Source organism: Symphalangus syndactylus, chromosome 6 (assembly GCF_028878055.3).
Source record: "Symphalangus syndactylus isolate Jambi chromosome 6, NHGRI_mSymSyn1-v2.1_pri, whole genome shotgun sequence".
Lineage (NCBI taxonomy): Eukaryota > Metazoa > Chordata > Mammalia > Primates > Hylobatidae > Symphalangus > Symphalangus syndactylus.
This window is the reverse complement of record NC_072428.2, coordinates 124,877,896-124,903,928: the sequence shown is the minus strand read 5'-3', so window position 1 is coordinate 124,903,928 and position 26,033 is coordinate 124,877,896. Positions and strand designations below refer to the sequence as shown.

General features: G+C 39.6%; 1 protein-coding gene across 16 annotated transcripts in view; it reads right to left on the bottom strand.

Moving 5' to 3' along the window:
* CALD1 (caldesmon 1) overlaps window positions 1-26,033 on the bottom strand; it is a 196,744-nt gene that overhangs the window by 22,507 nt on the left and 148,204 nt on the right. For 6 of the 16 annotated variants that reach the window (XR_008658602.2, XR_008658604.2, XR_008658605.2 and 3 more), the window contains 5 exons: window positions 19,956-20,102; window positions 14,968-15,931; window positions 13,282-13,359; window positions 7,532-7,677; window positions 1,015-1,276 (listed from right to left, as the gene is read on the bottom strand). Coding sequence is in view for 12 of the 16 variants with exons in the window: in XM_055284102.2 (XP_055140077.1) it covers window positions 1,015-1,276; window positions 7,532-7,677; window positions 13,282-13,359; window positions 14,968-15,931; window positions 19,956-20,102 (1,597 nt within the window). In the remaining 4 variants the exon portion in view is untranslated. The remainder of the gene's footprint in view (window positions 1-1,014; window positions 1,277-7,531; window positions 7,678-13,281; window positions 13,360-14,967; window positions 15,932-19,955; window positions 20,103-26,033) is intronic. The other 10 variants (XM_063642281.1, XM_063642283.1, XM_063642282.1 and 7 more) reach the window with 3 other exon arrangements.

The window sequence follows — 26,033 nt, the reverse complement described above, 5'->3', positions numbered from 1 at the left end:
CTCAAAATAATGTATCCAAATTTTCCATACAGTTCAGGAAAATTTTGCACAGGAACCTTGTCAAAATGCCATTGAAAATCTTTTTTTTTTTTTTTTTTTCATATTTTGAATGATGGGAGATCACTATCTCAAAAGCTCTAGGCTCTGAGTTGGAAGAGCGGGGTGTCCTTACTGATTCTACCATTTGTTAGTCAAGAATCTTCAAATAAGTCACTCAAACTATTTGATTCCTGGTTTCTTTGCCCATAAAATGAGAACGACGTACCTCAGGATGAAAGGAAAGAATGCATTTTGTAAACTGTAGTACTGTAAGTTGTAGTTGGTTAAACATTATTTCATATGCTGAGCCAAAATGTTCCTCCTTGTAACTTTATCTGCTGTTTTTAGCTCTGTCTTAAAAGATGAAACAAATTCATCTGTTTATAATGATGGGGCTTCTCCTGCATGTCAGGCACGGTATGGGGTCCTGGGTATACAGTAATGAACAACGCAGATACTGTCCCTGCCTGTTTACATTCTAATGTACTTACTTGCTCATTAAAAAAAAAAAAGATTTAAAAAAATCTTCTCTATAAAAACTCTCCAACTATTAGAAAAGAAGTATCACATAACTTCATTCTGGTAACTAATTTGCAGACCTTTCATCCTTTTCGGCTTTCTAACTTTTCCTTTTTGAGAGGCAGTAAAGGGTTTTAATGATGGGGCTCCTCCTGCATGTCAGGCAGACACAAGGGAGACCTCGGTAAAGTTACAAACAAAAACAAAATTAAAAAAAACAAACTTCTCTGTGCCTCAGTTTTCTCATCTATAAAATGGGGATTAGTACCTACGTCAGCGAGTTCTTAGAAGCAGTGGACAAATTAATATGTCTACAAGTTATAGAACAGTACCCAGCACATGGTAAGTTTATTATTCTTAAAAAATATTTTTGAGAGCCCATGCTCAAAAGAGCAGCCGCACGGCACTAGGGAATTTTCCCGGGCAACGTTCTCAGGGGGCTAGCGCCCGCTTTACCTCCTCTCTGAGTTTTCGATCGGCTTCCTCCTGCTTCCTCCTCTGCTCTTCCTCCTCCAGGACCTTCCTTCTCTCCTCCCTCTTTTTCTTGAGTTCCTCCAGCTCCAAAGCCGCCTCCTGCTGCTTTTGTTTGAGCTTCTCGAACTCTTCGCTCTCGGTCTCCCCGCGACGACGACGAAGCTCCTCCAGCCTTTTGCCGGCTTCCACCTGGGGGGCGCCTTCAGCCTCCTTGGTGTCCACGCTGGCCCTCCCTCCAGGGCGGCTATGGTTGGGGGGCAATGGAAAGAGGTTTACATGCTTTTGCCTGTAGTCTCCCTGGAGGAAGGGGAGGTCGGTCTGCGGCTTTTGCATCCCAGACCAAATACCCACTGCCTCTCATTAGCCCAAGGGGCAGGCTGGGGAAGGGGTCTGCCCGGAATCACAGAGTCCGGGAGCCTCTGCTCTGCCACTTGTGCTTCGTTTCCTCAGCTGTAAAATGGGATCGTAAAGTTGTGCAGCAGCTGCTATGGAAACAGTATGGAGGTTCCTCAAAAAATCAACAAGAGAACTACCACGTGATCCAGCAATCCCACTTCTGATACACATCTAAAAGAATGGAAAGCAAGGTCTTGAAGAGACATTTGTATACCAGTGTTCATAGCAGCATTATTTACAAGGACCAAGAGATGGATGCAACCCAAGTGTCCATCATGGCAGGAATGGATAAATAAAAGGTGGTCTAGTGATACCATGGAATATTATTCAGCCTTAAAAAGGAAGGAGAGGCCGGGTGCAGTGGCTCACGCCTGTAATCCCAGCGCTTTGAGAGGCCGAGGCGGGCGGACTGCCTGAGCTCAGGAGTTTAAGACAGCCTGGGCAACACGGTGAAACACTGTCTCTACTAAAATACAAAAAAAAAAAATTAGCTGGGCTTGGCGGCGTGTGCTTGTGGTCCCAGCTACTCGGGAGGCTGAGGCAGGAGAATTGCTTGAGCCCGGGAGGCAGAGGTTGCAGTGAGCCGAGATTGTGCCACTGCACTCCAGCCTGGGCAACAAAGCGAGACTCTGACTCTAAGAAAAAAAGAAAAAAAAAAGGAAGGAGATCTTGTTACCTGTTACAACATGGATAAACCTTGAAGATACTATGCTAAATGAAATAAGCCAATCATGGAAATCATACAAATATTGTGTGATTCCACTTATATGAGGGATCTAAAGTAGTCAAATTCATAGAGACAGAAATAGAACTGTAGTTACCAGAGGCAGAGGGTGGGCGGTAGCAGGAAATAAAGAGTTGCTATTTAATGGGTGTAGTCTTTCAGTCTTGCAAGATGAAAAGAGTTTTGGAGATCTGTTGCACAACAATGTGAATATGCCTCACACTACTTAACTGTACTTTTAAAAATGCTTAAGATGGTAAATTTTAGGTGATGTTTGTTTTTACCACAATTTTTAAGAAGATACATGCTACAACATGGAAAAATGGGTAAATACTATTTATTCTATTTACCTCAGTGGGTTGCATGGGATTATGTATTGCATCAATATGATAGATATCATACTGCTATACTATAATTTATATATCATCTACAGTATAAATATTAGTTGTTATTAGAAAGGAAGGCATGTAGTCCAAAAGGTTACTTGTGAATGAGTTCAAAAGTCTTGTAGTGGCCTTACTAGTCCTTTCTCATAAGTTACTGGTTAACTTGGGTCTGCCTGGAGTAACGGATCAGGAGGGAAGACAGAAAGGTTCAGGCACTGGGAATGGGAAAAAGTGGCTGTAACTAAGGGTAGGCATTGAAGTAAATCCATCTATCTGCAACTTTGCCTTGAGCTTGACTCTAGCAGCTGATCTCTGGCAGATGAAATTACCCATTGCCTCTTGATTAAGAGCTAAACACAGTGATTTATGTCTATTCTTATAGAGCTGTTCCAGGAAAGTCCTTCATGACTGCATTAGCCTATGGCTTCAATTTGTGTATTTTCTATGCTCTTTGACTCCAACACAACTGCAATACTCCTTATACAGACTTAAAATTATGAAATTAGCTTGGTATGACGTGGTTAAGGTTATTACTTACATGTCACATGCTTTCTAAACCCTTTTCACATCCACTACTTCATTTAACAGTCACAATAACTGGGAAGATGTCAGGTTAGGTTTATTATCCCCATCTTACAAACAAGGAAACCGCAGGTAAGAGAGAGAATAATATACTCAAAGTTTTGGTAGCTAGAAAGCAGTTGAGCCATGATCAGATTCTAATGCTTATCTATTAGTTGTACTCTTCTTGTAACTATAATTATACCTGAAATTAAATACGTTTTGTTATGAAATAATGAATAAACTGAAATAGAACATGTTATTCCATCTCTCCACCTCTTACCTCAAACCTTCAGGATAGAGTCTGAGAGAAGCGTTTCCCACCTTTGTCTCTAGAGTTTCTACAGTCTAGATCTAGCTACCTTCCATGCCTGAGATGAAGCAGAAGCTTCATCAGATAGAACAGCTTATAAAACAGGAAGAAAATGGGTACGATTTTATATAAGTAAGAACTAAAATTGAAATTATGTTGAATTTTCTTTTGTGATTAAGGAGGATACACAGAGATTTCATTGCAGAATTGGGAACATATTAAGATTTAAGACAGAATGCTATCCCAAGAGTTCTTATGGTAAAATTTTATTTTGGAACTGGTATTTTTAGTATTTTACACAACTATAAAAAGATGGAGACATATCATTAGCACTTAGTGTGACCCCTGAGTTTCTTTAATAAATTTGCTATATGATACAGTTAGAACACTGATAATTTTAAAACATGTCGATACTCAAAGTAGAACTTCAGTAGAATACAGTGTTTTCACTGACACAGAATTCACCTAAGTTGGATTTGCCTGGGACTTCACTAAGCAGAATTTAGTGGCTTAATTTAGGCTTGAAGGCCCTTGTTACAAGTAGTCTTTAAGAGACAGAGATACAGCTTTGCCATTTAAATACTTATTAGCAAGTAGTAAGGTCATTCTTAACTAGATATGAACGTAGATATCCTATTTCTGACACTTTTGTCTAAGGAACAAAGGAATTATCACACCCTAACATCATTTACTACATGTAAAGAATGGTACAGTGTTTCTAGCTGTGGAACAAGAGAAAGAATAAAACAAGAAATGGGCTCAAGAAATACACTGTGCAATATTGATTTTATAATATATATATGTATATTATATACCACGCTTCTGAAACACTGAAGTAGTTCTGAATATACTGTGTCCTCCAGAACAATATTCTCTTTTCAAGCTGCAGACCAGAAAATCAATTTAGTAGATTGTAATCAACATTTTTTAAAAAGGAAACAAAATATCAGAGTGCACTGCATAGAGCAAAAGAAAGTACCATTTCTGGACACACTTGTTTCAGTTATAAAAATATACACAGGCGTGTACCGGGTCATTATGTAAAATTTATTTCTTACTAAGGGCTTAGGTTAAAAAATTTAGAAGTATTTGTCTAGGCTCTTGTCAGTTACAGGTAAACTTTTATTTTGAACTCAAACAAGGTTAAAGGGTCCCTCAAAACCTTGCCATCAAAGGCTCTTTCAGGGTCTTCTAGGTTCACAGGCCTGTGACTCCTCTCTCAGTCAATTTAGGGTCTTTCCTTTCAAAAATGAGTTTGCTCTTTCTTTCTGTTCATCATATTACTGTACAGGAACTGGACCGGCAAAACACATGCCTATAGAAACATCTATGGATTCCACTAGGTGTCACTCAGTCTTCATTTTGGACAATCAAAATGTCCGTCAGTAGGGACTGGCTAAATAAGTCATAATACATCCATCCAGTAGAATCTAATATCATTAATTACAGGCTTATATTTATTGGCATAGAAAGCAAGCTATGATACATTCTTATGCACAGTGCAAGAATCAATGTAAAATTATAAGTATACTCACACACATATATACTACATATAAATATACACATGTGTGTGCGTTTATCTTGACTACTATACACATAGATAAATATCTGGAAAAAGTGTTGCTGGTAGTTTTCTTTGGGTGGTGGGTGCTTATTCTTATTCTTCTATTTTCTGAGCATTTTTATAATGAGTACTTTTTTTCTATAATCGGAAAAAAATCTTTTAATTTCCACCTTCAAAAATAAAAAATCAAAAATCCCTTCATTTTGCACTTTCTATAAAACCCTTGGTATAATTTGCATCGCTATATCTTGCTCATTGAATTGAGATTTTTATGTCATGTTTTAGAGAAAACAAGTGAGTTACAAGAAAACGCAAATATCAAAGGGAACAGTAATTAAACCAGACATAAGCAGCTATGCTCAAAACAGGAGCAAAAGTTTTGTTCACACCACCTCTGCCTATGTACATGACCTCAGCATTAGGGTGCTACTTAATGTGGAAATCTCTTCCATGAAGTTCTTTCTCCCCCCACCCCACCCCCGCCACTCCACCCCCGTCCTTGGTTCTTGGCTTCCTCAGGTGTGAGTCAAGATGAGTATCAGGCCTTTGACCATTAAGAACACAGCTTGTTTTCAGTTAAGCTGGTAGGTACTAAACTTATCTAAATAGAGGCTAGGCTGATACTCTCTTCCTCTCTCCTCATTTTATATGTATATGGAGCAAAACTATACTTCTCTGCTTTAATCAGCATGAACTTCTAATTGAAACTAAAACTCACATACGTTGGTGGCTAAACAAAAATAAATAATATGGTAGCAGCTTGTTCCTGTATTTTTTTTCCCCACCCAAAATAGAAAAATTAAGGCCAGAGTCACATGTAAGGGTTCTTAGCACTTAACTTGTCACCATCCCTTGTGACTATTCCTCTCTTCGAATTACCTAGCTTTTTGGATTTCTACACAATAGGCATGTTAATTATTAATTTGAGCTTTGAAGCTTGTTGGCAAGTTTGCTAACTGTTAAATGGACTTTTTTCTACTGACAGATTTTTTTAAACATTATTTCTCTTAACAAAAAGCTTATACCTTAAAAGAATCTTATGTTTACAAGACGTCTTTTAGACTATTAATTAAAAAATAGTAATATTAGGTAATATTCATTGAACACTTTTCATGAACCTAACACTATTCTAGGGCTTTAAAACATTAAACTACAGACACTTCAGCAAGTTTTAGACTCAACTTACCAACCTGAATCAACTTGCTTTGTAGATTTTCTATGAATGTTCAATAAACTTAATTTTCACATCTATTCTCTTGGCAATCCCAAGTAATATCTATAGATTCTACCTTTCTTACACCTTCATCATTTCATTTAGATCTTTTATGTACACCTTTTCTTCTGTGTGCTTTAGGTTCCCATTTGGATAAATATGAGTAGGTTTCTGCTCAAATTTATGTACAGAAAAATTGTTTTGGGGCAACTGTATTTATCCATCTTAGCCTCTAGGACGAGACTGAAATGTCCATCCCTAGTAGCTCCGCCTACTTTTGAATATTACAAAGGCTTTGGTGTGAGGAGCATGTCAAATTTCTCCCTCATACCTGCTTGATGACTTTCTTATTTGAAGTGTTCAGAAAAACAGGGTCTCTAGGCAAGTCTGCAGCCAAGGAACAAGCCCGGGGAAAGCCACATTGCAGGGACCCAAGACTCTTCTCCCGCACATCTGGCACAGCAACCAGTGACATAACAGAGGTTGGAATTTGGCCCCAGTGGTTGGAGGGAGTGTTTGTGGGGAAGGAGCACAGGAATCACATAGCCAGCCCAGTGTCTGTACCTCAAGTTCTTCTACAAAATTGGTAGAGAGCTCTCAGGATTCGACTGTATTTAGAAATGAGGATTTACCTGAATATACTGATCTCATCTGTCTGATAATCAGTTGCCCAGATTTTCAGTTTGATGGGGTAGGGGGTTATGTTGAGGGGAAAGCTCAAGCTATACAAGACAGTTTTTCCAAACTGTATAAAATAGAGCAGTAGGTCCATACCCTCTCACTGCCTCTTAGAGACTTCCAAGGCAAATGAACATGAAGGGCTCTCAAAGTCATGTGGTAAAGAAATCTGATGAATTTAGCTTAATTCAATGTTTCCCAAGTATTTCGCCACAAAACAATCTTAGTCTTATGCAGTATTTATTTACAACCTTTAGAAAATGCGTTCTTGAAAATGGTACTGAGAAAGGTCTCTTAGGAAGGTGGTCAGACCATATAGAGAATCATTGAATGATATGAATCCCAGTCATAATGTTTTCTAATACACTAATCTCACAAAAGATCAGTGAACAAAAACATGGATGCCAAGCATGATCTGCCTTTCAAAATAATGGGAAAAGCAGACTAAGCCCTGTCTGAGCGATGACTGCTGGTCTTCTGTTAGTGATACAAGAACTGGACCTGCTGACTGAGTATCTCTAAGACAATGGCTAATGACCTCACAACAAAAGCATGCTGCCTGTTTAGCACGTTTCTGTCTGGAAGCACAGGATGGGAAGACTGACTTTTTTTTTTTTTTTGCATGTGAACACACAGTTACTGTTAACTAGTTGCTACTTCTTACCTGAAAGTATTCTCAGTATGTTTAAGTTTGTGGGTCATGAATTCTCCATTCTGCGACTTAACTTCTGTAAATCCCTTCTTTCGATCCATGAAGCTCTTAACTTCTTCTTTGGGTTCTTTGTCCTTTTTAATCTTTTCATCTTTGATCTAACCAACAGTACATATCAGGAAGAAACAGAACAAGAAAACTCTTATTAGGTTTTGGTTGGTATCATCAAATAAGACCCAAAATTGTTGGGAAGGCAGAAAACTCAGAAAGAAACCACTCAGATGTGGTAGAGTTGGAATCAGGTGGAATTCTTAGAGAATAAGGTATGGTCCTTTAGCCTGTGAACAAACACCTTTACCACAATTTTAAGAAGGTAAGATCATCCCTGATCTCACTGAGGTTTTTATTTTCAAGAGCAGGGGTAGTACTATTGTTTGGAAACCATTAAGTTCTGGGAACTTCATGTAAAAGTAGCTGTTTGCAGTTCCCACTGGGAAGAGCAATTATTAGGATGGCTTTGATGGAAGAATGACTACGTTGCTTAGACAGGTTTCTTCCTGGATGGAGAGAGAATCTGTGAGAAAGATACAAATGGGAAAGAAAGAAAAGGAAACCTATCAGTTTAGCTAGATCTGCCAAGCCAATTCTGGTGAAGACCAGTATTTTAATCAACTGAGTAAATTATGTCCCAAGGATGGGACACTTACTAACCCTACCTTTAGTAGGAGGATCCAAAGGTATGTGGGGTCTGTGAGAACATGTCTGTAGTCATCTAAACCATTGAAGTTAGAATGGAATAGGAAAAATCCCAGGGTTCACCTTGATTTCCATTGTCAATACAAATTTAGTTCTCTGGAAGTAGTTTTGTGGTTGTGGTGGGAGACATAGGAAGATGATGTATGGAGGGCAGGTGTTAGCTTTCGTATTTGGTGGGTTTTGTGTTTCTTTTTTTTTTTTTTGAGATGGAGTTGCAAGCTCCGCCTCCCGGGTTCACGCCATTCTCCTGCCTCAGCCTCTCCGAGTAGCTGGGACTACAGGCGCCTGCCACCACGCCTGGCTATTTTTTTTGTATTTTTAGTAGAGACGGGGTTTCACCGTGGTCTCGATCTCCTGACCTCATGATCCGCCCGCCTCGGCCTCCCAAAGGGCTGGGATTACAAGCGTGAGCCACTGCGCCCGGCCTGGGTTTTGTGTTTCTTACAGTAAGTGAGACAGATTATTTAAAAGTAAACTGAATTTACATAGCTTGTTGTGGGGGAGGGGGTAAAGGAATTCAAATTACTTCACTTATATCATCTCATCCATTCTTAAAAGATGAGTGTGAAAACAGGTGAGATGCATTCGCAATGGTTCTTTTCAAGACAGTTACAAAGCACGAGCATTCTAAAGAAATTCACAGAGGAAGGGTAGGCCATAAGAACTCAGGACTTTAGGTGCTGTGCCCTAGGAGGTTCTATCCTGACCTGATCACTCACCTCTTGTCACCTAGTCTTCAGATACCCTGTGAAGATTTACTCCTAAAGTGCATTTTTTTTTTTTTTTTTTTTTTTTTTTAAAGACAAAGTCTTGCTCTGTTGCCCAGGCTGGAGTGCAGTGGTGCAATCTCGGCTCACTGCAGCCTACACCTCCCGGGTTCAAAGGATTCTCCCGCCTCAGCATCCTGAGTAGTTGGGATTACAGGCATGCAACACCACATCCAGATAATTTTTGTATTTTTTAGTAGAGAAGTGGTTTCACCATGTTGGCCAGGCTAGTCTCAAACTCCTGACCTCAAGTGATCTGCCCACCTCAGCCTCCCAAAGTGCTGGGATTACAAGTGTGAGCCACCGCACCTGGCCTAAAGTGCATGTTTTACAAAGCAGAGCACAGTTTTTTGCTCTTTATTGATAAGTTTTAAGTCATTTGATTGTCTTCTTTGGGTATTATCTGATTAATTACTAGGGATTCACTTCTATGCTGCCCTAATTAGTTAAGACTTCAATCTTTCACCATGGGGTGTATACCTAGGATGTCCCTCTGACACACTGAAAATGGGGAATGTACTTTGCCATTCTCTCCAAGAGCTTTGTCTGTAAATCAGGAAACCTGACTTTTGGCTCCTGCTGACAACAAACTAGTTGTGTTACTTGGACAAATCACTTGACTGCTCTGGGATGCTGGTCCCACGTACGTGAAAAAATGTGGTTGGACCAGATGATTCCTTCCGAATTTTTCACCCTGTCATTTCCCTCTTGGGTCCTCATGGGTCATGAGATGCTACAGAAAAAAGGAGCAAGCTCATAGCCTGAATGACAGCTTCACTGTGGCTCCCTGATGGCTGTCCTTGCCCAAGAATACATCAGTATTCACTGGACAGGAAGGAGGAAACAAAATATATTCTCATTTTGGCCTACTGTTGTTAGACTTAGCCCCAGAAACCGTGGACTGGAGTTTATGTTCTGGTTAAGAAGCATCTGTGGCTCCAAATGTGAGGGAAACCCATTTTAGGGATAACCATGAAATAAATTCTGAGTAGGAGCTCACAGTCTGTGGAGCACTACGCATGGAGACATTCCCTTTAACTCGTTTCTCCTATGTTGCAGTCAGAAAAATTTCTATTCTCCCCAAACGTATTATATCTGATTTACTGGTCCCAAAAGTGTTTAAAATAGATTTGTAAGACGATATATGTCTAACAGAAAACAAATTCCCCCTTTTTTCAAGCTCTGCCTTTATTGGCAAAGGCTATAGCTGATGGCAGGCTTATATTCTTCCTGGAAAACCTTAGAAACCTTGTCAATGTAATAATGATGATTTGAGTTCAACTGAAAATTATTTTCTCTTTCTGGGAAATGAATAAATAAAGTAATTCCATAGAGCCTTTACATTTTTTTTTTAGATGTTATGGCAGATTTAACCCAAACTCATGGGATTCTGAGACCCCTGGGAAAGGCATTAGATCTTACAGGTCAGAATGTTACCATGGAGAACATCTGTGCTGAAGGATTAATAGGTAGCCGGGTATCCTGAAAGAGTTTGTGTGCTTCACACACAGATAACATTAGCATACTCATAAGAAAGGCTCTGGCCAAATGTGATCATTTGGGTTTTGAAACTCTAGATATTTGGGATATCCAGTGGAATAATACATGGGGATGAGGTGGGGGATGGGAATTCAAATGACAGGCCCTTGTGCCAGAGAGACACTCAGAAAGTCAAGCAAGCAAGGACCGAGATGTGTCCCGAGCATATTTTGCATTATTTGGCTCCAGAATAGCAACAAGAGCTGGGTGTAGCTACTGTTTCTCAGGCTGGGTTTTACGTGCTTTTGTTAGCTTCATAAGCCCCAAATCCTTTCCTGGGTTCAATTTCTATAACACGGACTTCTTCTAGACTCCTCGCTACTACTGCAAGTTTGGTCCACGGACAACATAGACCTCACGCAATCAGATTCTGCATTTAACAAGACTCCCAGGTGATTTGCATGCGCACTAATGTTTGGGAAGGGTTGATCCGCATGACATGAACATCACTTTCAATACCTCAGGAGTAGCTCGGCTAGAAACTCTGTTTTCCTGTTAAAGGCCAGAAAAGAAATAAAATAGCTCCTGCATGAAGAACTAAAAAGAGACTTTTTATAATTGGAGAGGAGAGAAAAAAGCTAAATTAAGTGTCAATGTTGGTGATCGTCTGCAACTCATTGCCACAGTTAAACTGCAGTGGAGAAAGACAGGTTTTACTTTGTGTGTTTTTTAAGACATTGGAGTGATTTCTGGAAACGTTTTCTTTAAGAAGGCGCACGTGATGTTTGTGTTTATTTGTGGTTGCCCTATCCTATGCTGCATAAATCCTTGAAAGGAAAGGTTTTAGTTAGTTGCTTTCTTTCTTCTTTTTTTTTTTTTTTGAACAAAAAGGAAAAAAAAAATAGGAAGAGGTTGTTTAAAATGGCTGAATCATGTAAACATGATTTAAAGCTGTCTACACAAAGAAACGACACAACTAGCTGGAAAGGGGAAAACCTAGTCTTTCGACCAGCGGGTTATGTACACAGTGTTAAAAAAGGAATATAGATTGGGGTTGTTTTCTTTTTTTTTTTTTTAAACCAGTTTGAGTAGCTTATCTGGCCTTGTGTCAAAAACAGGCCAAAAGTTTTGGAACTGGCTGGAATGTGCTGAGGGGCAACTTGGGAAAAGGGCAGGGCTCAATCATTCCTGGGAGTATCTGATTGACACAGAGGACGCTGTTGAACTGGGGCCTTATCTGAAAAGAGACAAAAGGATCATCCGAGTGGCAACTGATGGGCCCTTCTAGTTCTCAGACACTCTACATAGGTATAGAAAGCTTTGGTCAGTAAAAACAAATTAGTGAACCGAATGAAATTTTAAATATAGAATCCAGTGTTTTCTACAGCCTCCCTTCCCCCATGTGTTTAATTACTGAGTCACCATTTCATGCCCACTTCTTTCTATAAAGACATTCACCAAGAAACATTACAAGAACCCATGTGGGACATATTTCTGAGTTTAGTTCTGAGGTAACTTTCATTTTTCTTTTTTGTAAATGAATTTGTAGGTATTTGGTCACCAAATGAAAAGTATTTCCCAACATATTCAATGAATGATTTCCTTGACTGCCTCATGAGAGCTAAATTCAGTTTTCCTGTTATTAGCATTTACACTTTCTCCTTCCTTTACATGGCCTGTGCTCATATTCAATTTTCACTTCCAAACCTCCACAACTTCTATTAGAAACAGAAGAACATACATCTTAACAGAAATGTAATATGTAACATGAACTAGGGGTTTTCATTTTTCACGTGAAATTGACAAAACATATTTAAGAAAATAACCCACCCCCTATTTAATCTGGCCATGTTTTCTAAATATGGATTTCTCTGTTTAAGATTTTGAGTTTTCTCAATAGATGCCGTGATTGGCAGAAAAATGTAGCAACAGCCCATGTGGGTTGGAGCTTGTAGACTACAAATCACTTCGCCAGTCTCATAGGCGAAGAACTTCGGGTCTTCCTACTTCTAATAATTCAGTTTCACCACATTCTAATAAGTATTGTGAACTTATTCAATATAGTTGTGATTTTTAAGATTATTTGGGGCAAACATAGCCTGAGAGTTGAAATGCAATCAGGTGTTCTGATTACTGTCAAACCCCGTGCCATTCTATCTGTATAGCTCCTTGTTCACTTACCTACAGTCAAACACCCTGGCACCCGCTCCTGTGTGTGCCTCAGAAATGCAATGCGGAATATTTGGCCAAACTTTTCTTTTGAAAACCAAATATCATCTTCAGTTCACCAAATTTTCTACTGAGATGTGTGTGGGTGTTTTTCCTTTGAAAAGTTAAAGCATTAATCAAGGCCAGTTGGAAATATTTCATGATTGAAATGAAAGTAGAATGGCTCAAGGAAAAAAAAATTAGCATTCAGAAGAATAGAAAACAGGATAAATTGATTCCAGCAGTGTTTCTCAAGCCTTTTTGATGACGTCCCACAGAAAAAAAGACAATTTACATGACAATGCAATACTTACTACCTACAATGCCCTCTGATGCCTTCTATCCATTTCATTTTTTAAAAAATGCTGACTGATACATTTAATTAATTTTGAGATACTCTAAGCTGATCTCACTATTCAACAGATTGTGAGTCATGGCTTGAAATACACTGGATATGAGGTTACAATTTTGAGATCATCAGACCTGAGATATCTTGGAATACTGACTGCTTTTTCTGTTGCTTTACGATCGTTATTTCTCAATCATATTTACCTCCTCTTTTTTGAAGGTAGGCTTGTCTTCTTGGAGCTTTTCTCTTTTAGCTTGCACTTTAGCTCCCTTCTCTTCTCCCTTTTTATTTTCAAGAATGGTAAGATCACACAAGTAAAAGAAGCCCTTTCTAGTTTACAAGAGTGACAGGGTGCTCGGATCGCCTTGCAAGTGCTGCGTGGGATGGCTTCTCTTCTGCCGTCTCAGCGCTCACAGCACAGTGGTTCTAAACAGCAAGGTGGGATATTTTCTTCCCACCCCAACATCTTCTCGTGTGCCTGCCTTTGCGCTCACTGAAATCTAGCATGATGTGGCACTCCTCGTGTGTTTACAAACCTCGTGTGTGGTTTGGTGCACTTTGCTCATGATCTCAATATTAGCTGTGTTCATGGGCCTCTTGTACAGAAGCAGGAGTTAAAGACACCTTCAGTGCAATGCAGGCTTAGTGACAGAGAATTTGCTCTGGAAAGGTGAATGTGAAAGCATTTCTTTTTTTCTTTTTTTAGGAGTGGTGGTGGTGGTGTGGTGGTGATTAGGTACGATGCTTTTAATGCAGCCTTGCAGACAGAAAAAAAATCTTTCTCAAAGCTTACAAACATTTCCCCCCCTACTATTTCCACCTTTCCTCAGGCCACATGAATTTGTGTCACCCAGATAATAAAGAAGCAGCATGTATGCTCTTAATTACCAGTCAATTATAAATCAATACTACCCTAAATTAATGGCTTTCTGCAAGTCTACATTAAGCTGAGGTCTACATGTTGGCAAATCAGGGTTTTGACTTTTTTTTAAGGAAAGGTTCCAACCAGTTCCTTTCCCCTCTTTATTACCAGTTAATTTCCAGGGGTTTGTTTTTGCCTTCTTTTTGTTGTTGTTGTTGTTGTTATTGTTGTTGTTTTTGTTGTTGAGATGGAGTCTCTCCCTATTGCCCAGTGGGGTGCAGTGGCACAATCTCAGCTCATTGCAACCTCCACCTCCCAGGTTCAACTGATTCTCCTGCCTCAGCCTCCTGAGTAGCTGGGATTACAGGCATGTGCCGCCACACCCAGCTAATTTTGTATTTTTAGTAGAGATGGGGTTTCACCATGTTGGCCAGGATGGTCTCGATCTCCTGACCTTGTAAAGTGCTGGGATTACAGGTGTGAGCCACTGCACCCAGCCTGTTTTTGCCTTCTTAAGATGAAATGTCTGACCATTATTCTTCATGTCTATTTCCCGCCCCAGCTTTTATCATTTTTTTAATTCAATGTCAAACCCATGAGTGAGGTAAGGAGTTACGGGCCTCTTGCCTCATGCAGACCTATGGATAGAGGAAAGATAATTAAAAGAATGAGTTTAGATGCAGGCACAGAATCAGAAGCCAACACACCACCACCACATTTATCATCTTTGGATTAATTTGTTTTTTTTTTTGGTATTCATAACTATCAAGCACAGAGCAATTAATTTCTCTCTGTCTTCTGGACAACCAAATTTACTGGCTGTCTCAGTAAATTTGGATGATTAAATATTCAGCCATCAATCAATTGCTGCATGCTTGTGTATCGCTATGGCCTGAAATAATGAACAGCTTGCCAAATGATCAAGCACGTGAACTATATGCATGTGGCCTCAGTCCCAAATCAGATGTGCATTACATTTCTCACAAGTCACAGGCATCACACACTTGGTGCAAAATGTTTACTGTACCTGTTTCTTTAGGAAAGCTGTCTGAAGTTTATCTTCTTGCGCTTTCTTTTCATTCACCCATTTCCCTTCTATTTTCTGTTCTACCTTTTCCCCTTTTATCTTTGTCTCTTGCATGGCACGTTTTTTCTCTTCTAGCAGCTTGTTACGTTTCTGCTCTTCTACCTTAGCCTTCTCTTCCTCCTCTGCCCTGGCCCTCTGCCTCTCCTCTGCTGCCCTTTTCTCTTCCTCCCTCATCCTTTCTCTCTCCTCTGCCTCTCTCCTTTCTCTTTCTTGGGCAGCTGCTTTTTCTTCTGCTTCAATTCTTGCTCGTTCATCTGCTATCTTTTTGTCTTGCTCGGCTTTAATTCTTTCTCTTTCTTCTGCTTCCAACCTTACCCTCTCTGCCTCAGCTCTTTCCTTGTCTTCCTCTTCCATCTTTTCATGATGGGGAATCTCATCTGAACCTTGTTCCCTCTCCTCCTCTTGTTTAGGCTCTTCTGAACTGATCTGCCCATTTTTTAATGACATTACCACTGTTTCCTCCTGGCTTTCAGTTGTTTTCTCTTCCACCATCACCTCTACCTGATTTTCTCCAATGCTCCCTCGCTTTGGCTTCTCTTCTTCCTCCTCCTCCTTTTCCTTGTCTTCTTTCTTATTTTCTTCAGCATCCCTCCAGTCATTCTTCTGGTAGGACTTGGTGACTGTTTCTGTTTCCTCTATCTCGTATCTTTCTTGGCGACTTTCACTTTTTTCTTCCTTCTCGGCAGTTTCGTTTTCTGCTGTGTCATTTTGCATTCTTCTGCTTGGGAGCGACAGACTTGCATCTGTTATTGTTGGGTCGAACTCCTTCTGCCGCTCCAGAGCCTCCTGAAGGCGTTTTTGGCGTCTTTCCTCTCGCCGAGCCAGGCGCTCCAGGAACGCGGCCTCATCATCCCCTTCCACTTGAGTGTTTGTGGTGGTTGTCTTGGCCTCCTCGTCAGGCACACTGTACAACAGAAAGAACAACACCAGACAGCTTGCTCATTCATCAATCAGCAGCATTCATATAGCCTGTGCTACCCAGGACTACAGCAGATGCCAGTAGTGCCAAGCTTGCCCATATCCCCAGTATGTTACCATTTTAGTACATGCCTGCCTGGCTTTCAGCTGACAGCATGTGCAAGCCTTTCTCTGGGGACTGGAGTCTACTCAACATGCCAGAAGTGCTTTGGGTATTAATGTCCCCTGGGAGCAGTTTTCAAACAAAAATTGATGAGCCTTAGTGTTTAGATACCTCAGCACCCCTCACTTTTTGAGTGGGATAACTCCGAGGTGTGTGTTCCACACTGGACCTCAGAGTTGCCCAGTGGAGTGAAGCTCCAGATACCCACAGTGGTGATGTGCTTGGTCATGCAGCCTTTATTTGGTGGACTTCCCTTTTCTGTCTTACCTTCCCACACCTCCACCAGTGTTTCCTAGCATCACCTTACAAATAAATGACTTGCAGTCAAATCGTTGTTTCTGGACTTGCTTCTTGGGGAATTCAAACTTAAGGATCAAACTGAAATAATAAGTGAATTCCTTCCGTGTCATGTAGTATTCTCCCATGTCACCAAGTCATCTAGAATTCCTGATCTGGATTGGAGGCTCCCAAGGTACTTTGAGAGGAAGAAAATGTACATTACAGTATTGAGATTCCACACTCACACCAATGACCCCAGTGGAAGAGACATCTAAGTGTCCCTTACAATTCCTGCTCCTCCTTCCTTAGTTGTGGGGAGTGATCACCACTCAAGGATTAAATTTGCACCCTCTCCCTTCTTTGCACCTAGGCGGGGCCATGTGACCAATAACTGCCAATGAAATGTAAACAGAAGTGTCCAACCAAGGCAATGAACAAACAGAGGTCTACTCCCTGTCTTCCCTATCTCTGTCTGTTGGTAGATCAGTGAGCGCCAAGCCCTAGGGATTGAGAGTCGCAAGAGAAAAGAAGACATGCGGCTGGTTCCACCAACTAGACAGAAATATGAATAATGGTTAAGTGTTACTGCACTAAACTTAAAATTTGGGGGCACTAATCATTATAGCAGCCAGCGTTACCCTAACTAATGTATACACAATCTACCTTCTTTGTCAAGATTTCCATGAATAAAGGGTTTCTTGTCCATCTTTTCTACAGTGGAAAAAGGGCAGTTAAATTTGACATTTATTTTAAAAAGGAAAGAAAATCTCCAAAAGTTAAACTGTTGTCCATCACCTCCCTCACTACTGCAGGATGCTGGACACTGTCCAAGCCAGGGTGTTGGTTTCTACTTGCAGGAAACAACCAGTCATGTGATACCAGAACTGTGACCAGAGTTGGAAGAATTTGTCTTGCAATGTTTAGAAACTCCATCAAATTTCATAGTTCAGACCAAACTTGGCCCTTTCGACGTTCAAATTCACTTAATTTTGGAAAAACACATTTCATATTTAGCAATGAAAAATGGCAGAGTAAAAACTAGCTTTAAAACTTTCTTCGCCTTTACTTTTGCTTCAGGATATTGCCTCCATGAAATTAGACATATAAGGATTAAATGTCCCTACAAATGCAAAAAATTTATAATTTAAGGGGAAGTCTACAGAGAGGGCATTAGGATCAATTGAATTCTAATAATTTTTAAAAGGCACCAAAATTCCAAAGTGCTAGCCAGATTAAAGTACTCTTATGCTAAGAAACCAACAAACTGTATTGAACATTTCTTTGCCTATTTATAAATCATGACCACAATCATCAGCAGATATCAAATGCCAGTTAGAGTTGTTTAGCCCCAAGAAGACTTATTCTTCTTGTGGCTAACTAATATGTCAGAGATAAATCACACATTCTCAGACCTCAACATGATTTTCTAAAAAAAAAGAATTTGAATTCAATTAATAGCATGAAATAATGAGTAACAGCCAAATATGAGAAGAGAAGCACAAGGAAAAGCAAGATTTTAAAATCAAGAAAACTACAGACCACCAGTAACTTCTAAAGCTCCTGTTGACCACTCATTAATAACAAGATTCAGGAAAGGCATCAAAATGCCATTTTTAAAACTCTTTCTATTATTTCTCTCTCAGCTTGAAAATGGAAAAGGCAGTGAATGACTATGTTGCCCTCCCATATGAAGAATCTGGTAACAGTGAAAATTTATTGAGTGCTTACTATGTGTAAGACACTCTGCATTTTACATGCATTGTTACATAGTTTAAGTTTAGCAGCATTTTTAGGAGAAAGGTATAATTTTTATTTCCATTTAACTGAAGAAATACAGTTAGTGAAAGGTCAAATTGGGAGTCAAAGTCAGTGAACCCTAGAAATTATACCTATTTGCCCTTTGCTATACCTACTCCCCAGTTAGAAGCTACTTACTGAGGGAAAGGGTAACCAATATCTGTGCTACCGGCCAACATTTTCAAGACTGCTTTCTGAAACCTTCTAATACAGCCTCTCAAACTTGGGTTGAGGAGGCCAGGACCCATTCCCTTTAGAATTTTCTAAATAGACTGAATTAAACAAAACAAACTAAAACCAAAACCACATGTGAGATCTTATATAGTGTAACCATTATAATCAGTCCATGGTTTTAAATTAAAATTATTTTCTCCATTTTCCTCCTCAAATATCCTCATCTTTTTAGACCTTGGGGCATATAAATGACAATATAAATGACATATACTAACCATTAGCGTAATGAACCATGTGACCTTATTTCTGCTGCAAAAGCCCTCTTTGAAGAAGTTGAACCTATTAGGCATTCTCAACTTCCCTGATTTCTACCAGGGCCTGAGTGAGAAAATACGTAATAGCAAACTCATTAAGTGTGTTTGAATAATCACATTAAATTAAGCAGAATTCTGTATCTTGTTGAATATTATAATGATCAGAGACTATTGATTCAGGCTGTATATTAGAAAAAAGAAGACATCTGCAATTCATGCCCACTTTAACAATTCATGTATTACCTATTAATGGTAGCCACGGAGGACTCTACTAAACTAACATATCTTCAGTTCAAAACAGATAGCAATACCCTACAGAATAAATGTAAATACTTTTCCTTACTTAAAGATATAACCCACCAGAAAACAGTATAGATTCCTTAAAGAACTAAAAGTAGAACTAACATTTGATCCAGCAATCCCACTACTGGGTATCTACCCAGGGGAAAAGAAGTCATTATATGCAAAATATACTTGCACACGCATATTTATAGAAGCACAATTTGCAACTGCAAAAATATGGAGGCAGCTTAAATGCCCATCAACCAATCAGTGGGTAAAGAAAATGTGGTGTATATGTATACACACCATGGACTACTATTCAGCCATAAAAAGGAACACAATAATGGAATTCACCACAACCTGGATGGAGCTGGAGACCATTATTTTAAGTGAAGTAACTCAGAAATGGAAAATCAAATATCATATGTTCTCACAAGTGGGAGCTAAGCTATGAGGATGCAAAGGTAGAAAAGTGATATAATGGACACTGGGGACTCAGGGAGAAAGGTAGGAGGGGTGTGAGGGGCAAAATACTACACATTGGGTATGGTGTACACTGCTCGGGTGATGAGTGCACTAAAATATCAGAAATCACCATTAAAGAACTTATCCGTGTAACCAAAACCCCACCTGTTCCCCCAAAACTATTGAAATTTAAAAAAGGAATTAAACAGAAAAAATATACCTATATATATAAGATATAGCACACCATACTTATTAAATTAAACGAATGCTAGATTGTAAAATGAAATAAAAGCCTTCAACTGGGGTATGTTTATGAGATGGGAATGGGGTGGAGAGAAATAGAATAGTGTGTCCTAGTGCCTAAATCAGATTGCCTATCTAATCAGATTAGTTGCCTAAAATGACTGCAAAATAAACACGTTAGATTGGAAAAGGGTTGAGTTGGGCTGAGAAAGGAATGCTTTGCTCGACAAATTCCATTCAACAGATAGGCTAAGATGCAAGTTAGAAATTCCCCGTCCCAAAGAGGACAGTACCTGTTCTGGGCATTCACCTCCACCTGGTCGGTCACCTGTCCCAAGGATTCTTCCTCCTGCTTCTGCCGCAGCCGTTCCTGTCGGGCTCGGCGGCGCCGTTCCCGGGCTGCCTCCTCTTCATCATCGTCATTCCTCTGGTAGGCGATTCTGCAACATTACAAAGACAACCTCTTGAGCATGCCACTTGCCAAATGTCTTCACCAACTTCTTGGCAGGAGCAGCCCTGAGCCCTTTTCTGAACTTAACTGCTTAATGAACCACATACGTCTAAAAGGATGGTTCAGTTCCTTAAGTTTAGAGACCTAGTCAACTAGCTTTCAAACTTGTAACTATTTGAAAAGCATTAATCCAATGGCTACAGAAGATAATTTACAAGACCAAGTAACAACTTAAACTAAAACATTCTGCACAAAAGCAACTTGCCTTTGGAAACTGTAGGTTAGCATTTTTTTTTTTTTTTTTTTTGAAATGGAGTCTCGCACTGTCACCCGGGCTGGAGTGCAGCAGCGCGATCTCGGCTCACTGCAACCTCCACCTCCTGGGGTCAAGTGATTCTCCTACCTCAGCCTCCCGAGTAGCTGGGATTACAGGTGCATGCCACCATGCCCAGCTAATTTTTGTATTTTAGTAGAGACAGACCAAGCTGGCCAGGCTGGTCTCGAACTCCTGACCTCATGATCCGCCTGCCTCGGCCTCCCAAAGTGCTGGGATTACAGGTGTGAGCCACCAGACCTGGCCTTGGGTGAGCAATTCTTTACAAAGCTGATTACCAGCATGTAAGATTTAGAAGAAGGGAACCAAAAATAAACAAAACGCTTACTTCAAAAGATACAGCATGTTGCATGAGTTATTTGTGTAGACACTGTCACGAAGATCAGAAAAGGATCAAGTTACACTACCAAACCGGGACTTTGGTGCTAATAAGCCTAAATTATTAAATTTATTTAATAATTATAATAAATATTATAATAAATATTATTAAACAATAAATATTAACATTAAATATTATATTAAATAATAAATATTATTAAAATTGGGAGTAGGATATCTTCTTTGCTTGGATGTTGTTTTTCCCTCCAGTTCCTTTTCACTGGAGAGAGAAGGTGTTACTGACAATTGGTAGAATGCTTCAGAGTCAGTGCATTTTGAAGGGGTGGCAGCTCCCTTTAAGGCCCCCCTCTTTTGCTCTAAAACGTGCCTTAGTATCATACCACCCACATGCTGGGCACATCACAATGGCCCACAGCTGTGTATTTAGATAGATGTCTATGGGCTGAGGAAGGCAGCAGAGACACAGAGGACTTCATATGTGTATATATTATTTAGCTTTTTTTTTTTTTGAGACAGTCTAACTGTCACCCAGGCCAGAATGCAGTGGTGTGATCACAGCTCACTGCAGCCTTGACCTCCCAGGCTCAAGCAATTCTCCCACCTCAGCCTCCTGAGTAGCTGGGACTACAGGTGCGCACCACCACACCCAGCTAACTTTCTTATTTTTTTTTTTTAAGAGATGGGGTTTCACTATGTTGCCCAGGCTGCTCTCGAGCTCCTGAGCTCTATTTAGCTTTTGTAGTCATCTAAAGTGAATGTCTATTTGAGGAAATTACAAATCAATATCACTATGCTAGATATGTTTCTCCTAATACTTATTTCCAAATAAAGAATTGGGCCTGGGGAACTGCAGATGCTCAGACTCAGGAGGAAATAGCTATTTTGACACGTTTGACTTCGCTATTTTTGAAGGTAGAATGTGTACTGAGATACAGAGTGCCAAGAAAGGATGGGTGCTGGCTTGATGGGTCAATAGGTTGGGTATGGGTATGGGGCTGCATTGTGTAGTAAGCTGCTTTTTGTATTGGAGAGTTACAGTGTTTTTATTACAATGTTACTTACATATCTACAAAATAGAAACCCAGATATGTAAACATTTCATGCTAATAATTCTTTTTAAAATTGTGGTAAGAACACTTAACATGAAATCCACCCTGTTGGCGTATTTTAAAGTGTACAATAGACTTTAAAATTGTTAAAATTGTTAACCATATTATTAACTATAGGTACAATGTTGTATGGCACTTCTCTAGAACAGGCTTATAATTCTTATATCATTGCAAAGCCAAAACAATTTGCAAATTAAAACAAAACAGTAGAACCATACCACTTATACCATATATTAACCTAATATAACTGATGATGGTTTGCTCATGTTAGAGTTATAAGTTAGGCATTTTTAGGCTTAGAGTCAGTACTTTATTTCATCTGTGTCATCTTTTGACTTCAATAATAAGCATGCTATGAATGTTTTTTCACTGAGTATCTCATAAAAAACAGGATTAATGATTCCGAAGGTTGGTTGGTTTCTTCTTTGCTACTTGAGAAAATCTGACTTCATATTTACCAAAATCTGCTCATGTGCAATCCTCAAAAGCCAATAAAAGTAAAGTGTCACTTAGTAATTCTATAAAATGGGCTGGTTTATTCCACAAATATGGGGGGGGGCAGTGTGATATAGTTGATAATGGATGACTAGATTAGGATTCAGAAAACTTGAGTTTTAGAATTGGTCTCTTACTAATTTGCAGCCCTTTGATTAACCTTTAAAGTTAAATTTAAAGTTAAATTTTTGAGTTAAATTTTCTTGTGTGTGACAATCAAATGAAATAATAGATAGATATGTCGTGGCAAAGCATTCGACACTGCAGTGTCTTCCTGTTATTAGGAAAGTTCAGTTAAGGAGCCGCTCATGAGGAAAGATGAGTTCAATTTTAGACTTGTTGAATTTGAGGTGACAACATGACATGATTCGAATGTTCCTTTCTAATTCAATCACGTTGTAGTTGCAGTAGAAAGCCCTTCCCAGTGGTTTGGCTTCACCCTTCAGATTCTTGGCCTAATGTTCCTTTGGCTTATTTCTTGGTAGACAGCTTTAACCACAACAGGGAGAAGCAATCCTTAATAACTGCTTCCCAAACTAATCAAACAGGAAGTCTCAATTTGCTTTTCTACATCTCTGGATCAGCCATGAGGTCATGACTGTTACTTGGGGCCTTCTTCCAAGACAAGCAAGAGGCATAAAACTCCATATGGGACATCCCTATTGATAGGGTTAGGCTTTGTGTCCCCACCCAAATCTCATCTTGCATTGTAATCCCCAGGTGTCAGGTGTTGAGGAAGGAATGTGGTAGGAGCTGACTGGATCATGGGGGTGGTTCCCTCATGCTGTGCTCGTGATAGTGAGCGAATTCTCACAAGGTTTTTACAAGTGTTTGGCAAGTTCCTCCTTTGCTCACTCTTCTCTCTTCTGCTGCTTTGTAAAGAAGGTGACTGCTTCCCCTTCCTCGTGATTGTAAGTTTCCTGAGGCCTCCCCAGCCATGTGGAACTGTGAGTCAATTAAACCTCTTTTCTTTATAAATTACCCATCTTGGGCAGTTCTTTATAGCAGTGTGAGAATGAACTTATATATCTATCCTAAATGCAAAACTCCTCCATCCCCTTAATGGAATATAACCTTAAGTCCTTAATTTCCCACTATTTTGAGAAGTTATCATCTTTCTCCTTTCACCTACCCACTGGGCTTCATGGCTGGATATTGCTGGCTGTTAGCTCTGACATGAACTAGATTTGCCACGTAGGCCACATCACATGTAACCTCTCTTCATCTTTGATTTCTCAGTGGAGCGACCTGAACAACCGATCATCTCCACTGTCTTTTCTAACTCTTCTCGCTTGGTACAGCTTACAGTTCATAGGCAATCATTCTCCATTGGGAGCCCCTTTTCTAGGATACACAGCTACTAGAGTGTATTAGTCCATTTCACACTGCCATAAAGAACTGCCCTAGACTGGGTAACTTATAAAGGAAAGAGGTTTAATTGATTCACAGTTCAGCATGGCTGGGGAGGCCTCAGGAAACTTACAATTATGGCAGAAGGTGAAGGGGAAGCAAGGCACCTTCTTCACTAGGTGGCAGGAAGAAGCGAAGGAGGAAGAGCCCCCCTTATAAAACCATCAGATCTCATGAGAACTCACTATCATGAGAACAGCATGGGGGAAACTGCACCCATGATTCAATTACCTCCACCTGGTCTCTCCCTTGACACGTGGAAATTATGGGGAGTACAATTCAAGATGAGATTTGGGTAGGGACAGAAAGCCTAACCATATCATGGGGCAAAATTTCTAAGGATCTTTTTATGACTACTAATAAAGAAACATATTAAAATTGTTTACAAAGTTAAGAACAAAAAAAGAGCTAAAATGGTTTCATGGCATTTTCAATCATAACATGTCCAGTTGCTGGTTCAAGAATATATCAGTTGACTTTATAGGTAAAATTGTGTCCATGCCAAATGACTTGATGGGGTGAAAATTCTTCAACTCTGAGGCCCTCTACATTAGCCTTAGGCAAGCAAAGCAAACAGTCATTTCTTAGCTTTTAGGCCTCTCCTTCATGGTGACTTTCCCATCCTACTAACACCACAGGTTTATTATTTTTTCTTCCAAAACTGAAAAAAAAATACCCTTAATTGTTCATTCTTTTGGATTTTAAAAGCAACACACACACAAATTTTTTTTAAAACCAAACAATTCAAAATGTATAAAGGAGAAAGTAAAAGCCACTCCCTAGAATCATACCACCCAGATTGGAACACGATGAGTATGTGATATATTCTACCATTTTCCTGTGCAGGCACAGACATTTTCCTTTTTTTTTTTTTTTGAGACAGAGTCTCGCTCTGTCACCCAGGCTGGAGTGCAGTGGCGCAATCTCGGCTCACTGCAAGCTCCGCCTCCCGGGTTCACGCCATTCTCCTGCCTCAGCCTCTGAGTAGCTGGAACTACAGGCGCCCGCCACCGCGCCTGGCTAATTTTTTGTATTTTTTAGTAAAGACGGGGTTTCACCGTGGTCTCGATCTCCTGACCTCGTGATCCGCCCGCCTCGGCCTCCCAAAGTGCTGGGATTACAAGCGTGAGCCACCGCGCCCGGCCGACATTTTCCTTTTTAATAAAATAGGGTTATGTCATATATATCACTTCACAAACCATTTCTTTAATTTACCTTGTTTATGACTATTTTTAACATGTTGGCAATATATAATTTCAATAGCAACACAGTATTCCACTTAGGTATACACATATATAATGATTACATGGATCTACTGTGACTAATCAATTTTCTACTGAGGCACATTTAAGATTGTTTTCAACTTTGTATCTTCTTATAAACAATGCTGCTAAGGACATTATTACAGACTCATTTTAATCACTTGTTCAATTATTTACTTAGGAAAACTCAGAAGTTAGAATTTCTGAGTTTAAGAGTATGCTCATTTTAAAGGCTTTTGATAATCATCGACAAATTGTCAATTTAACACCAGTAATGCATGAAAGCCAATTTCACCACAAAGCAGAATTTGTCCAAAAAGACAAGTACACAGGATCCTTATTATGTCAAATGATAGCACAGGGTCTGCTTCATGCTTCAGTGAAAGACAGAATGTTGACATTTCTGATTTTCCACACACCAGATTTAAATGTATTTGAAATGCTGCTGACTAGTAAAAATCATACCTAACCAACCACTGGATTGTAATAAAAGCATAATAATCCATTTGTTCCTTCTGTGAAAATTCAGCAGATGCCAGTATTAACCTGTCTGCCATATGCTACAGAACAAAGCCAACTGATGTTCCCAGATGATTCAGAAGCAGTGTGGGATCCTGAAGTTTATCTGAATCATCTGAGAATGACTGAATTATGTTTAATAGAGTTTAAATCAAATGCATTTTATTGTGGATCTATTTCTTTTAAAAAACTGGTAATCCACAAATGATCTATAAAGTACTTCTCTATGAAATAAAATGTTTGTTTGACCAGAATCCCTGAACTTCCCACCTATGCTGGTTGGAAGAGGGTTTATTGTGGAGTATTCCACTTTGTTACTTGGTAACTGCTTTTAGCTCATCTTTTGGCACAAACACTTGGAGAAAGGTACCTTTCTGCAGCAAGGTCAGCTGACAGCAACATGGCTCATTGGATATTTGGGAGAAAGAGAAATAATCTTGTGTGTGTGTGTG